We start from the raw sequence: 13,638 nt of genomic DNA on the forward strand, positions 1-13,638 counted from the left end.
GCCCTCTCAAGTGCAGCAAACCACTTGTTAATGTCATCCCCCTCCTTGTAAGGGGGAACTATCTTATGCAGATTCCTAGAATCATGCTCTTTCACAGGATTACTATCTGGAATACTGCTGCTGCCACCATGGGGTCCAAACCCCAACCTCTGTCTTTCTTTTTCTAAGTCTAAAGATTCCCTGTCTAGAGCCAGCTGTTGCTGTTTAAGCTTCAGCCTGGACTCTTCCACTCTCAATCTACTGAGTTCCCTTTCTAACATTCTGTCATCAGGGGTGGGTGGGTTGGGCATGCTTTGACACAGAAGAATGATGTGAATGAACAGAGGGTGAATTGTCCCTAACAGTTGGCACTCTAACAACCTGGCCTGCAGGAATAACATCCCTATTGTGATGAGAGCTCACATTAGTACCAGCTATGCTAGGTGGTCTGCTAGGGGCCAGATTGGGAAGGTTAACATCTAACACTTTTACTGGGGGTGCCCCAGAGTCAGAGTGTGAACCATCTCCTAACTTCTCAACTGATGTGCCAGCTAAGGCCTTATCATTCTCAATAAGCATGTTAGATAACAATTCTCTAGAGGGCTTCTTCCCTACCCCTAAACCTCTATCAATGCAGAGACTACTCAACCCTTTCCAGCTAAGGTGGTCATATGCTGAGCTGAGCAGATCAAGAGAAGGACCTGTGTCAGACATGATAGAAAAAGGTTTAGGGACAGAAAAAAGAAAGAAAAAGTTTCAGGACTTTTTAAGGACACAGAAAAAAACCTTTTCAACTTTTTAGAAACTTTTAGAAAGTTTAGAGGTACTTTTCAGCACTTAGCAAATAGAGTAAGAGAAGAAAAGCAAAACTTTTTTGGTTAGGTGTACATACACTGAACTTGTTTTGTATATTATTCTCTTATGAAAAGTACACAATGACAAAGTGGTAAGTAGTTGCAAGTACTTATCCCACCGCTGCACGACCAATGTAGGAGGCTGGCCTGGCTTGTAGTGGGTACCAAGGGATACTTAAACTCTGTACCAGGTCCAGTTATCCCTTATTAGTGTAGAAGAGGTGTTTCTAGCAGCTTAGGCTGATAGAAGGTAGCTATAGCAGAGCAGCTTAGGCTGAACTAGGAGACATGCAAAGCTCCTACTATACCACTGGTGTCCTATGCACAATATCACTAGAAAACACAATACACAGATATACTAAAAATAAAGGTACTTTATTTTTATGACAATATGCCAAAAGTATCTCAGTGAGTACCCTCAGTATGAGGATGCCAAATATACACAAGATATATGTACACAATACCACAAATATGCAGTAATAGCAAAAGGAAGTAATGCAAGCAATGTAAAGTTACAGTAGATTGCAAGAGGTGCACATAGGTATAGGGGCAACACAAACCATATACTCCAAAAGTGGAATACGAATAACGTATGGACCCCAAACCTATGTGAGCTCGTAGAGGGTCGCTGGGACTGTAAGAAAACAGTGAGGGTTAGAAAAATAGCCCACCCCAAGAGCCTGAAAAGTAGGTGTAAAGTGCTCCTATATTCCCCAGAGAACACAGAAGTCGTGATAGGGGAATTCTGCAAGGAAGACCAACACCAGCAATGCAACCAAAGTGGATTTCTGGACGAGAGTACCTGTGGAACAAGGGGACCAAGTCCAAGAGTCGCAACAAAGTCGAGAGTGGGCAGATGCCCACGAAATGCCAGCTGAGGGTGCAAAAGAGCTGCCACCGGATGGTAGAAGCTGTGGATTCTGCAAGAACGAAGAGGGCTAGAAACTTCCCCTTTGGAGGATGGATGTCCCACGTCGTGAAGAAGCTTGCAGAGGTGTTCCCACGCAGAAAGACCGCAAACAAGCCTTGCTAGCTGCAAGGGTCGCGGTTAGGGTTTTTGGATGCTGCTGTGGCCCAGGAGGGACCAGGATATCACCACTTGGATGAGGGGACAGAGGGGGCACCCAGCAAGTCAGGGAGCCCTCACAGAAGCAGGCAGCACCCGCAGAAGTGCCGGAACAGGCACTACGAAGAGGAGTGAACCAGAGCTCACCTGAAGACACAAAAGGGAGTCCCACGACGCCGGAGGACAACTCAGGAGGTTGTGCACTGCAGGTTAGAGTGTCAGGGACCCAGGCTTGACTGTGCACGAAGGAAATCCTGGAAGAGTGCACAGGAGCCGGAGCAGCTGCAAATCACGCGGTACCCAGCAATGCAGTCTAGCGTGGGGAGGCAAGGACTTACCTCCACCAAACTTGGACTGAAGAGTCACTGGACTGTGGGAGTCACTTGGACAGAGTTGCTGAGTTCCAGGGACCACGCTCATCGTGCTGAGAGGGGACCCAGAGGACCGGTGATGCAGTCTTTTGTTGCCTGCCGTTGCAGGGGGAAGATTCCGTCGACCCACGGGAGATTTCTTCAGAGCTCCTAGTGCAGAGAGGAGGCAGGCTACCCCCAGAGCATGCACCACCAGGAAACAGTCGAGAAGGCGGCAGGATCAGCGATACAAGGTTGCAGTAGTCGTCTTTGCTACTTTGTTGCGGTTTTGCAGGCGGCCTGAGCAGTCAGCGGTCGATCCTTTGGCAGAAGGTGAAGAGAGAGATGAGAAGGAACTCTGATGAGCTCTTGCATTCGTTATCTAAAGAATTCCCCAAAGCAGAGACCCTAAATAGCCAGAAAAGGAGGTTTGGATTCTTAGGAAGGAGGATAGGCTAGCAACACAGGTAAGAGCCTATCAGGAGGAGTCTCTGACGTCACCTGCTGGCACTGGCCACTCAGAGCAGTCCAGTGTGCCAGCAGCACCTCTGTTTCCAAGATGGCAGAGGTCTGGAGCACACTGGAGGAGCTCTGGGCACCCCCCCTGGGAGGCGCAGGTCAGGGGAGTGGTCACTCCCCTTTCCTTTGTCCAGTTTCGCGCCAGAGCAGGGCTGGGGGATCCCTGAACCGGTGTAGACTGACTTATGCAGAGATAGGCACCATCTGTGCCCATAAAAGCATTTCCAGAGGCTGGGGGAGGCTACTCCTCCCCAGCCCTGACACCTTTTTCCAAAAGGAGAGGGTGTAACACCCTCTCTCTGAGGAAGTCCTTTGTTCTGCCTTCTTGGGCCAAGCCTGGCTGGACCCCAGGAGGGCAGAAACCTGTCTGAGGGGTTGGCAGCAGCAGCAGCCGCAGTGCAACCCCGGGAAAAGTAGTTTGGCAGTACCCGGGTCTGTGCTAGAGACTCGGGGATCATGGAATTGTCTCCCTAATGCCAGAATGGCATTGGGGTGACAATTCCATGATCTTAGACATGTTACATGGCCATGTTCGGAGTTCCCATTGTGAAGCTGTACTGTACGCCTATGTACAGTGCACGCGTGTAATGGTGTCCCCGCACTCACAAAGTCCGGGGAATTTGCCCTGAACGATGTGGGGGTACGTTGGCTAGTGCCAAGGTACCCACACACTAAGTAACTTAGCACCCAACCTTTACCAGGTAAAGGTTAGACATATAGGTGACTTATAAGTTACTTAAGTGCAGTGGTAGATGGCTGTGAAATAACGTGGACGTTATTTCACTCAGGCTGCAATGGCAGGCCTGTGTAAGAATTGTCAGAGCTCCCTATGGGTGGCAAAAGAAATGCCGCAGCCCATAGGGATCTCCTGGAACCCCAATACCCTGGGTACCTCAGTACCATATACTAGGGAATTATAAGGGTGTTCCAGTATGCCAATGTGAATTGGTGAAATTGGTCACTAGCCTGTTAGTGACAATTTAGAAAGCAGAGAGAGCATAACCACTGAGGTTCTGGTTAGCAGAGCCTCAGTGAGACAGTTAGTCATCACACAGGGAACACATATAGGGCACACTTATGAGCACTGGGGCCCTGGCTGGGAGGGTCCCAGTGACACATACACTAAAACAACATATATACAGGGAAATATGGGGGTAACATGCCAGGCAAGATGGTACTTTCCTACAAAGAGCATGTGCAATATTTGTATTCAAATTTGGATGTAGTGTTTTCTTTTGTGCCAGTGATTGAGTTTTTGAACAAATTAGCAAAGGAGCATAGTATACAATTAGTTTGGGGTTTCTTTGAACCGACGCTTACATTTGGGACAGCTTATGCACACCGCAACAATCTGACCTGCTTATTGACACCTGTAGAGAAAAGCTTCTTAGATCACACTGATGATAGACGCAAAGCATTGAAAGAAAGATTAGAAAAGGGGCTAGAAAAACGCACATATGGAAATGATTAAGCTTACACTGCAATAAAGACGCAAGGCAAACTAGCTATAGATGCATTACATATAGGAAGGCTTTGTATATATAGGCCAAAATCTGAACATGACACTTTATTTGTGGGAACGAGTGAATGCAGGCATATGTTTTTATTTCAGAGTAAATGGACATTCATGTTAAATGGACAGGACCCAGCGATCCCTGGGATCTATTATATCTGTGGACTTAATGCTTATTACCGTTTCCCTAAGGGATGGTATGGGAAATGTTATTTGGGGATGGTTTTCCCAAAGATTTACCAGATTGATGACTTAAAGCAAATACCTAAAACGTCTGAATTACAACATGCTAGACAAAAATGAGAGACAGCGGCTGCTGTCGTTGGAGACATATTTGGAGCCATAATTCCTTCAGTAGGGGTTATCTTAAACTCCATAAAGATTCAAAAGTTGTCTACTATTGTGGATAACATGCTGACAAATTTTACAGGGGCTATACTCCTGATGGATACTGAACTTGCTGCGGAAAGAGCTATGACTCTTCAAAATCGGCTTGCTTTAGACATTCTTTTAGCAAAAAGTGGCGAAGTCTGCAAGATGCTCAACGAGCGTCATTGTTGCTCATATATGCCAGATAATAGTAAAAAGATTAGAGGTATGCTTACTAACCTAACTAAAGATAGTGCAGATTTGAAGGATTTGAAAGAACCTGGAGTGTGGGAGAAATTAGGAAAAGGAATTGCCAGAATAGGGAGCTGGTTTAGCAACATTTGGAATGGGGTACTTGCAAAGATTTTAGGGGGTCTATTAATCGTACTGGCCTGTCTATTAGGATTATGGGGAGCATGCAAAATTAATGATAACATTAAAAGAAATTGGACAAAGAGAAACAAGAGAAATGAGGAAAGTGAAAGGGAGAAAATGTTTAATGAAATTTGGGAGAGTTCACACAAGGGACAAGATGTTGAAATGCGCATTATGCGTAAAGTGAAAAATTAAAGTGAAAGGTCAAAGGGAAAGGCTTGTGTGATGACGAACGTCATCAGAGGAGGGACTGAGAGAGCGTAGTTTATATAATCTATATTAACATGAAATGTTCATGAATCAATGTGTGATAATGCTGCATAGAAACTATAAAGAAAGTAATTTTGCTTAGACGTGCATTTGAATTGTGACCACGGGGAGTGGCCACCAATGTATACGTAGACTAATAATAATGACCAAAATGTTTATATTATGTTTAAATAAGTTTATACTAATGATTGCGTTATTGAATCCGTACCGAAATCCTCACAGGCCTTAAGTTAGCATGAGCTAAAGCTTAGCTGCCTTGTTTCTCATATTAAATGCATTTTTCTATTTTTCAGTATGCTGACTCACAAATGGACATGACCCTGCGTGTTCTTTTTTCTTCAAATTAGAAGACTAATGTAACCATGTTAGATCCGTTCTCTCGTTTGCAGAATAAATGTTAAAAGTAAATTGAAACAGTGTAGATTAATGTAATGTACAAGGTCATTCAAACTGGTGAAGACAATGGAACTGCTGACCAAAACATGTGCAAAGAATTACAGAATGATGAAATCATACCGGACGTGCCACCTCTGAAGACCAATCAAAGACTTGTAAAACAATAAGGGGTGAAGAGTTGGATTACCTAATGTATTTTCTGACAGGCTAAAGATAGTGGGGTATAACAGATGACCAATAAAATTTTGGGGGAATGTACAATGGAAGAGGGATAAAAACCCATGTCACGGGGAGTCATTTGGGTGGGTTAGGGAATGCTATTAATTTTATCCAGAAACTCTGTCACTCTGTTTGGTGACTTGGTGGTTTACTTAAAACCATCCTCGCCCTTAGATTTGTACATGTTACACTATACCTTCTTATGAGGAAAGTGCCCTTTTTGCCCTGGAGTTGAATCCTGACTGATGGCGATTTGACTGATGTCCTGAGGACGAAGACTGAACCTGTGCGCTGACCTAAACTTTGGAGGGTAATTATGACAATACAATTGTAATTTGTCTGTTTGCTTTTCCTTTCTAGGTACCAACTGCTTACCTTTGACAGAGACCTTAGTTAGATGTTTTCCAAATTGGTGTTCTAAATTGTTTTGCATGAAGCCCAACATGCTAATGCTAATCAGTGGTTAAGACAGGTGTTCACCTAAACTGACGCAAATAGACAAACGACCGAGACTATGCTTTGTTGAACTGACACGTTATTGACACTCTGCTAAACTTGATCTATGTTCATGCAGTGTTTTGTTCTGATGTTTGTGATTCTCGCTTTAATGAAATCTTACCAAAGTTGCCATATCGTGACTATGCTATTATGTTTCCTGGTTTTGAGATTGACTATCTGATATTAGAATTGTAAGCAATAAGGAATAAAACTCATAAAATTCTACTAATCGAGGTGTGGTTATTCATGGCTGAAAGGTCATGGTAGCGTCTTTGAATTGATTAATGACTTTGACTAAAGTGAAATGCATTGTTGTGATAAATATTGATGACATTATTGATGTATTGATTGATATATTGATTAGCTATCTCGTCCTAAGGTGTCTCTCAACTGGTTCAAAAGATTCATTGGCCTAAAACGAGTCCTAATGTGCAATAAATTATCATAAAGGGACGCGTTAGCACGGTCACAGCCCCATCTCCCTGCAGAAACCGTGCTCCTCTTTTGGCATCTATCACCAGAGTCCATTAGACTCTAATCTGCACAAAACACGACACCCTGCCTAGGTGTACTAAGCGCCAGTGGCAGCTCTAGAACTAAGCTCTCCTTGTTTTTCAGCCTATTTTTATTATACGAAGAGTGAATAATTTAATATATTTTAAAAAATGCCGACCAGCAACAGCCTGTTATGGCAATGTTTGATGGCGGCCTGCCACAGCCATCAGCTGTTATCTAGGGCTGGTGAAATCTCAGCACTAGCACACCTCAGTACCTTCACTGTCTGTGATATACTAAAGCATCACAGCTAAAGGTAGCCGTGGGCGCTGCAAACTTAAGCCCTGCAGTGCCCATGGCTAAACACCAATCACCCTGTCACACACCCCACCCATTCCTAACTACTCATCACAGAGTTGGGGAAGAGTGAGGTGAAAGAGCAAACAAAATCTCAAATATGTAGCTGTGAAGGTTTGAAGTTTCAGTTTTATGCTCTAGCAATGGAAGCAGAAAGGAGCAAGAGTCCACACAGGACCTGTGGAGGCAGCACTATATGTAAAAACACTTTTGAATGTTGTTTGGGTGAGAGTGTGTATTTGTGTGAGAGAGTGTGTATGTCTGAGCATGTCTGTGTGCTATGTGTGTGTAGGAGGGTGACCAGATTTTTAAGGAAAAAAAAAATGACATTTCCCAAAAATAGAAGAAAGGCTACAATTTTATTTCAACAGAGCGCACAGAATGACAGCACTCATCAGTATACTGTTGCAGAAGAGGCACTAAGAACATAAATAAAATAAAATTTTTAAAGCCAGTATCATGCCTGTTAGCTAAATTGCTTTCTGATCATAGCTGCTATCTATCCCTGCTTTGGAAAACATAAAAACGCACCTCCCACTATTTTCAGTCAACCCTCTCTAAGAACTGGGACACAAGCTAAATTTCCCACAATCTGCCTGGTCAGCTGCTTAAAACCCAGGACTGTCCAGGGAAAAGCGGGATGCCTGGTTATCCTAGTGTGTGAGTGAAAAAGAGAGTCAGTGAAGGAGTAAGTCAAAGTGGGTGAGAATAAGTGATAGAGTACAAATTTAAATTAATGAGAGTAAGGGAAAATGACAGAATATCTGAGTCTTACTATGTGTGAGACTGAGTGAGTCAGAGTAAGCCATATTCTAAGTGAGTATGAGTGAATCAGAGAGTGAGTGAGACAATCACTCACATCGAGGCTGACTGAATGACAGATTGAGATGACACTGACTGTAAGCAGCAAACTGGACTATGTCAATGCCCTCTACGCAGGAACCACGGCCAAACTCCAGAAGAGGCTGCAATGCATCCAGAACGCCTCTGCACGCCTCATCCTGCACATCCCCCGCCACTGCCACATCACAGGCCATCTGAGAGACCTGTACTGGCTCCCTGTCAACAAGACAATCACCTTCAAACTCCTCACCCACGCTCACAAAGCACTGCACAACACCGGATCAGAATACCTCAACAGACAGCTCTCCTTCTACACCCCGACCCGGCAACTCCGCTCTGCCGACCTCACAACTGTCCCAGGCATCCACAGAACTACAACCGGTGGCAGATCATTCTCCCACCTCGCCGCCAAGACTTGGAACACTCTTCCCACCCACCTACGTCAGACCAAAGACCTCCTTACCTTCATGTGACTTCTCAAGACCTGGCTGTTCAAACAGTAGCAGCACTCCCCCTCCCCCCCCCACCTCAGCGCCTTGAGACCCTCACGGGTGAGTAGTGCGCTTTACAAATTCCTTGATTGATTGATTGATTGATTGATTGACTGAATGAGTGAGACCGGGTGATGAGTGAGAACAAGTGAAAATGATTGAAACTGAGTAAAAATGAATGAGACTAAGTGAATGTGGGTGAGACGGAGCGGGCCAAAATCAGTGAGAATGAGTGAGACTGAGTGAGTATGACTGAGCCAGAGTGAGACTGAGTGAGCCAAAATTAGTGAGAATAAGTGAGACTGAGTGAGTATTACTGGGTGAGTATGAGTGAGTCAAAGTGAGATTGAGTTGATTGAAATGAGTGTAATTGGAGAGTACCGGCACTTCTCAGAAACAAGCAGGTACTCTGGCACAGAGTACCTGCACTTTAATTTTTCCATTTCAAGCACTGGGTCTGGGTGAATCAAAGGGAGACTTGGTGAGAATGAGCGAGACTAAGTTCGAATGGGTGCGTGGAACATAATACGCGGGACTGAGTGAGACTGTGTGAGTCAGTGAGACCGAGTAAAATGCAGAGAATTAGAGTAAGCAAAAGTGAGTGCAAGTGCGCATGACCGTAAATGAATAATCTGAGAAATCAGACTCTCTCACTTGAAATTCGACCCAAGGCTTACACCCAACACTTATAAATGTCCCCAGTCACCACTGGTCCTTAAAAGTTGAATATCTCATCATGCAATCGAACGGCTGAAAACGCCGATAGCCGGAATGCAGGCAGTACAAACGCATAGAGAGCGATACTCTATCTAGCCAGCTACAAGGACTTACCATTGAAGCTGCATTATGTATGAAGTGCTGCGCGTCTATTATTGCCTGGCAACAGAGCAGGGCGGGGCGGACGGAGTTATTAAAGCGTCACTTCCTGAAAGTGAAAAATGCTGGGAACAATTGGGCTGTATTTTTTTTTTTTTTTATTATAATGCGTGCACGTTCCTGTAGAATGCAGTTCACTACCTGCAAATGTTCCACACCCTATCCTCTTTCCACGCACGCTATAGTGCAATTCATTTTGGGAAATTTGATCGGAAGATCTATTTGCTAACTGAGATTTAAATGTTCAAGTAACCTCTGTCGAACTGTAGGTTTTTGCCGGTTATTGTTCCCACGACTAAAATGTGTTTTTAAGGTTTACAGGCATTTTCGCTTTATTTAGTGGGAACTTAAAGGGGAACAGCAACCATGACCAATCAAGATGCACGCCCCTCGTCTGTCAACGACTTAACCGTCTTCAGTTTCCTTGCGCTGAAGGAAGTTTGTCCTTGGTTGGTTCCCTTATCTCTGATGTTTGCAACGAATGCTCGGGAAAACATGTTGAAGGTGAGAGGTAGGGGATTGCTGAGGGAGTAAGGAGTTATGTTCAAAGATAATTACTCATCTACGAGCACTGTGTGGGCCTGGCCTAACTCTTAAACGAGACTATGGAGGTCATGTCCATGAATCTTTTAAAATAGTTTATATACGGCGATAGTGAGGTACGGTTAGCGGAACAGTAGCCATGTTGAAATCAGGCAAGGAAATAGCCTTTGAAAAAAAAAAATATATATAAAAAAAACACACCTAGGTCGCTTCAATACAGTCACCGAGGCTGGCCTTAACATGGCCGAAGCTGAGAGTGTATATTTCTTCAGTGTGCGGTCTAGTGTTTTTGAAAAATTAACACACGTTTCTCCACTATTTATGGGTTCAGAGATCTTTATTTTATCTCATGGTTACATACAGATCTGAGTCGTTAAGCATTTGCTATGCCAATGTATGACATACATGCCAACATTCTAGAAGAGGAAAGTGGGAGATTAAAACAAATAAATCAAGAGAATGGATTTCTCCTACTTGACTAATGTTAGCAGATGCAATTTCAGGCGTGAGATAGTGAAAATAAAGCCATTATGGCTTTAAAAATCGCGAGTCTCCCGCCTGCATCTGGTCTATTGGCATGTATGATGTTACCGTTCAGTATTTTCAATTATGTGTGACTTTTCAACACCTTATGTCTGATTCCTCGAGTGGCATGTTCGAGTTTGTTTTCTAATATATCAATTTAAAGCGTTCTCGACGGACCGGCACGGATTTTGTTAGTGCTCTATTGGATCTGGTAGACTAAAATTCAAAGCAAGGATTTTCAATGAAAACAAGACACGTTTAAAAATTAAGCCATGAAGGTTTAGTTAAAGTTTAAAGCATAACAGAAGGCACAATTAAATAGTTCAAAGCCAGTCAATTACTCATTTAAATCAAGCGGTAGCACAATGCTCAGTTTAAAGTGCCTGGAATGAATAAGCATGACCAAATATAGTTCAGCTCTACGAAATAAATCAATGTTGTAAATCAGAGGTTAGATCGACATCGCGCCTTTTCCTAAATTTCAGGGGAGAGTTAGCCCAAGAAAGGGCTTATCTTCAGAAACACGTTGAGGTCACAATAGGTGAGGCTTTGGAAAAAATTACTCTCAGTGGAACATTATGCTGCAGAACTCTAAAGAAAACACCATTGTGTACATGGGAAAGTGAAAGTGATATTACATCTCGAACATCGTTTACAAAAGCGCTTATGCATAAATTGTTTGTGTGCAAGGTGAGGCAAAGACTTAAGATAATCACAGACTAAAAATATGGCTCCAAGCAGCAGCAACTATTTTGAGACGACCAAGGCTTACATTACCAAATGTTTTAAAAAAATTGCAATGTGCATTTACATACAGGTTATTTATTGTTGTGTTCATACTAGTTTGCATAACAACCTTTGTAAATCCACCTCTGTTGATTTTTTTAAATCATGACAATCGACACTTCATTACCTAAATTAGTTTACACTACAGTGTTCTCTGAATTCAGCTCCTTGCATCTGTCTTCCTTCAACTCTTCATTCCGTCGCACACACCAGCTTTGATAGTTTTTATCTTGTTTTCCCTTTTTCTTTTATTTCTTACTTGCTGCTGACAGTTTTTTTTTCACCAACAATTAAATCCCAAATATATATATATATCTGATTAATGCTGTTTTCAGATGAGGCATGCCCAACTGAAGTCCTAAATCACACTGTTAGCTCTTTCCTTTGTGCAAATGTTGGGCCCATACATCTCTACCGGAATCAAATTTAGCAACTGAGACTGGCTAGCAAATCAATACATTCAAAAACATGAAACACGCTCCACAGGGAAGACAGGGAAGGGTTACGTTTTCACACCATAAAGGTTTATTAAAGGTTACAATGTTTACAGAGGACAAAGTCATCAAGTTAATGTCAATATATGAAAGCATTAGTTAAAATGAAGTTCAAATCAAAGTCAAAGACGCAAGAGAATAAACTAGCATAAAATCGCCTCAAAGGTAAAGTTAAGTAAAATCAGCTCTCCCATAAAGAGAATGCTATACTGTCCTCCGAGCTGCATCAGAAAATGGACAAAGCATTTCTGAATTGTAATTTACTCTGCGGTTGCTTAACTCACAATTCTAACATTTGCTGCAACTTCCTATAGTTCCCATAAAAGCAATCCAAATAGGTTAAAGTGAAAAGAACAGCCTTCAGCTCAATAGTTTCTCTTGATCCTCCAGAAATACATCTTCTCTAAGCAGCCTTCAAACTTAATTTTTGAAAATACCTTGGATCAGTCTGTACTCTTCCCATTGCTTTTATCAGATTCACTACCAGTAATAACATTCCACAATGATTACAACAAAAAGATAAACATTCTTCTCATGACAAAGTAATAAACAGAAGACTGTGTTCGAAAGCATTGAAATTCAGCTTGCCTAGAAAAAAAAGTACACGTGCCATGAAGCAAGATGGCAACCAATGTTAGTCGTTTTAAACACAGGTCTACATTAAGTATGGTAAGTCTAATTATAAATAATACACAGTTAATGGCATTTGCATGTTTATATGTTATTGTTGATATAGTGCAAAAACATTTAATAAGAATAAAACCCTTCTGATCCTTTCTTCTGGTGACTTTGGGAGCCACCACAGATGACACAGTGACTAATTTGTAATTTCTCCTTACGCACAGAAATTGTTGACTTTCACAAATTGCATCTAGATTCCTCGAGTTCTTCTAATTCACAGTAAACTCTACTTTAGATATCTTCCAGCTTCAGTTCCTCCCTCTTCTTTTTCTACCTCTTGATTCAGACAGCTGCTTCTCTCCATTGCACTTCTACCCATCCACTGCAGAAATCATTTTATCCCTTTTTATAAAAATAAAAGGTCATATCACAAAAAGCTTAATGATTAATAATGGGTTAGAATCATCTTTAATGTTCTACCACCAATACCACAAAACCCTCACTAATCTTGGAAAGTCCTTACCCTATTGCTTCCCAGGCTCCTGTCTCATCCAAATCCTTCATCTCACGAGAAAGTTCAGACATATTAGCAACAAAATTGGTAATTTGATTACTTGTATCGGGTATTTAAGTGCCCAAACATGTTAGACTCCACCCTCCTTTGTCAGTAAAATATCTAAAGCTACCCTGTTAGAAATTGGGTGTCTAGTTGGCAGAGGTATGCACCCTGTCCAAGTAGGGACCACAATCCTAGTTAAGGTAAGTCAGATACACACTATAAATTAACCCTTGCTCACCCTCTGGTAGCTTGGCAGAGAACAGTCAGGCTTAACTTAGGAGGCAATGTGTAAAGTATTTGTGCAACACTTAAGTACAGCAACACAGTGAAAGACACCCCAGAAAAGATTCCACACCAGTTTAGAAAAATAGAGAATATTTATCTGACTAAAACCTGGACAAAAATCCAATAAGTAGAAGTCGAGAAATAGATGTTCAAAGTATGCAGATAATTACTTTTTCAGGTGCACATACATGCTTATTATTCAGAATTAAAAAAATAGCGTGGTATGCACGTAGTGCTTTGTAGCAGGTTACTATTAGTGCAATGCTGCAGTCTGTGGAAAGTTCAACACAGCTGGCAGGGGCCACTCAGGCTCGTTCTCATTCAACAGTACCTGCATATGAGGCAGTGGGTCAGG

The 13,638-nt window shown here is 42.5% G+C and overlaps 2 protein-coding genes across 3 annotated transcripts in view; one reads left to right on the plus strand and one right to left on the minus strand.

The window, feature by feature from the left end:
* C8HXorf58 (chromosome 8 CXorf58 homolog) overlaps positions 1–9,465 on the minus strand; it is a 626,664-nt gene extending 617,199 nt beyond the window's left edge. Inside the window, exon 1 of the mRNA XM_069204823.1 lies at positions 9,426–9,465. Coding sequence (XP_069060924.1) covers positions 9,426–9,428 — 3 coding nt within the window. The 5' untranslated portion in view covers positions 9,429–9,465. The remainder of the gene's footprint in view (positions 1–9,425) is intronic.
* Positions 9,466–9,669: 204 nt separating this feature from the next.
* The window catches only part of APOO (apolipoprotein O), a 769,977-nt gene continuing 766,008 nt past the window's right edge, over positions 9,670–13,638 (plus strand). Inside the window, exon 1 of one of the 2 annotated variants that reach the window (XM_069204825.1) lies at positions 9,670–9,974. In XM_069204825.1, the coding sequence (XP_069060926.1) occupies positions 9,837–9,974 (138 nt within the window). In that variant the 5' untranslated portion in view covers positions 9,670–9,836. The remainder of the gene's footprint in view (positions 9,975–13,638) is intronic. The other variant, XM_069204824.1, reaches the window with a different exon arrangement.

This window comes from Pleurodeles waltl, chromosome 8, assembly GCF_031143425.1.
Source record: "Pleurodeles waltl isolate 20211129_DDA chromosome 8, aPleWal1.hap1.20221129, whole genome shotgun sequence".
NCBI classification, from domain to species: domain Eukaryota; kingdom Metazoa; phylum Chordata; class Amphibia; order Caudata; family Salamandridae; genus Pleurodeles; species Pleurodeles waltl.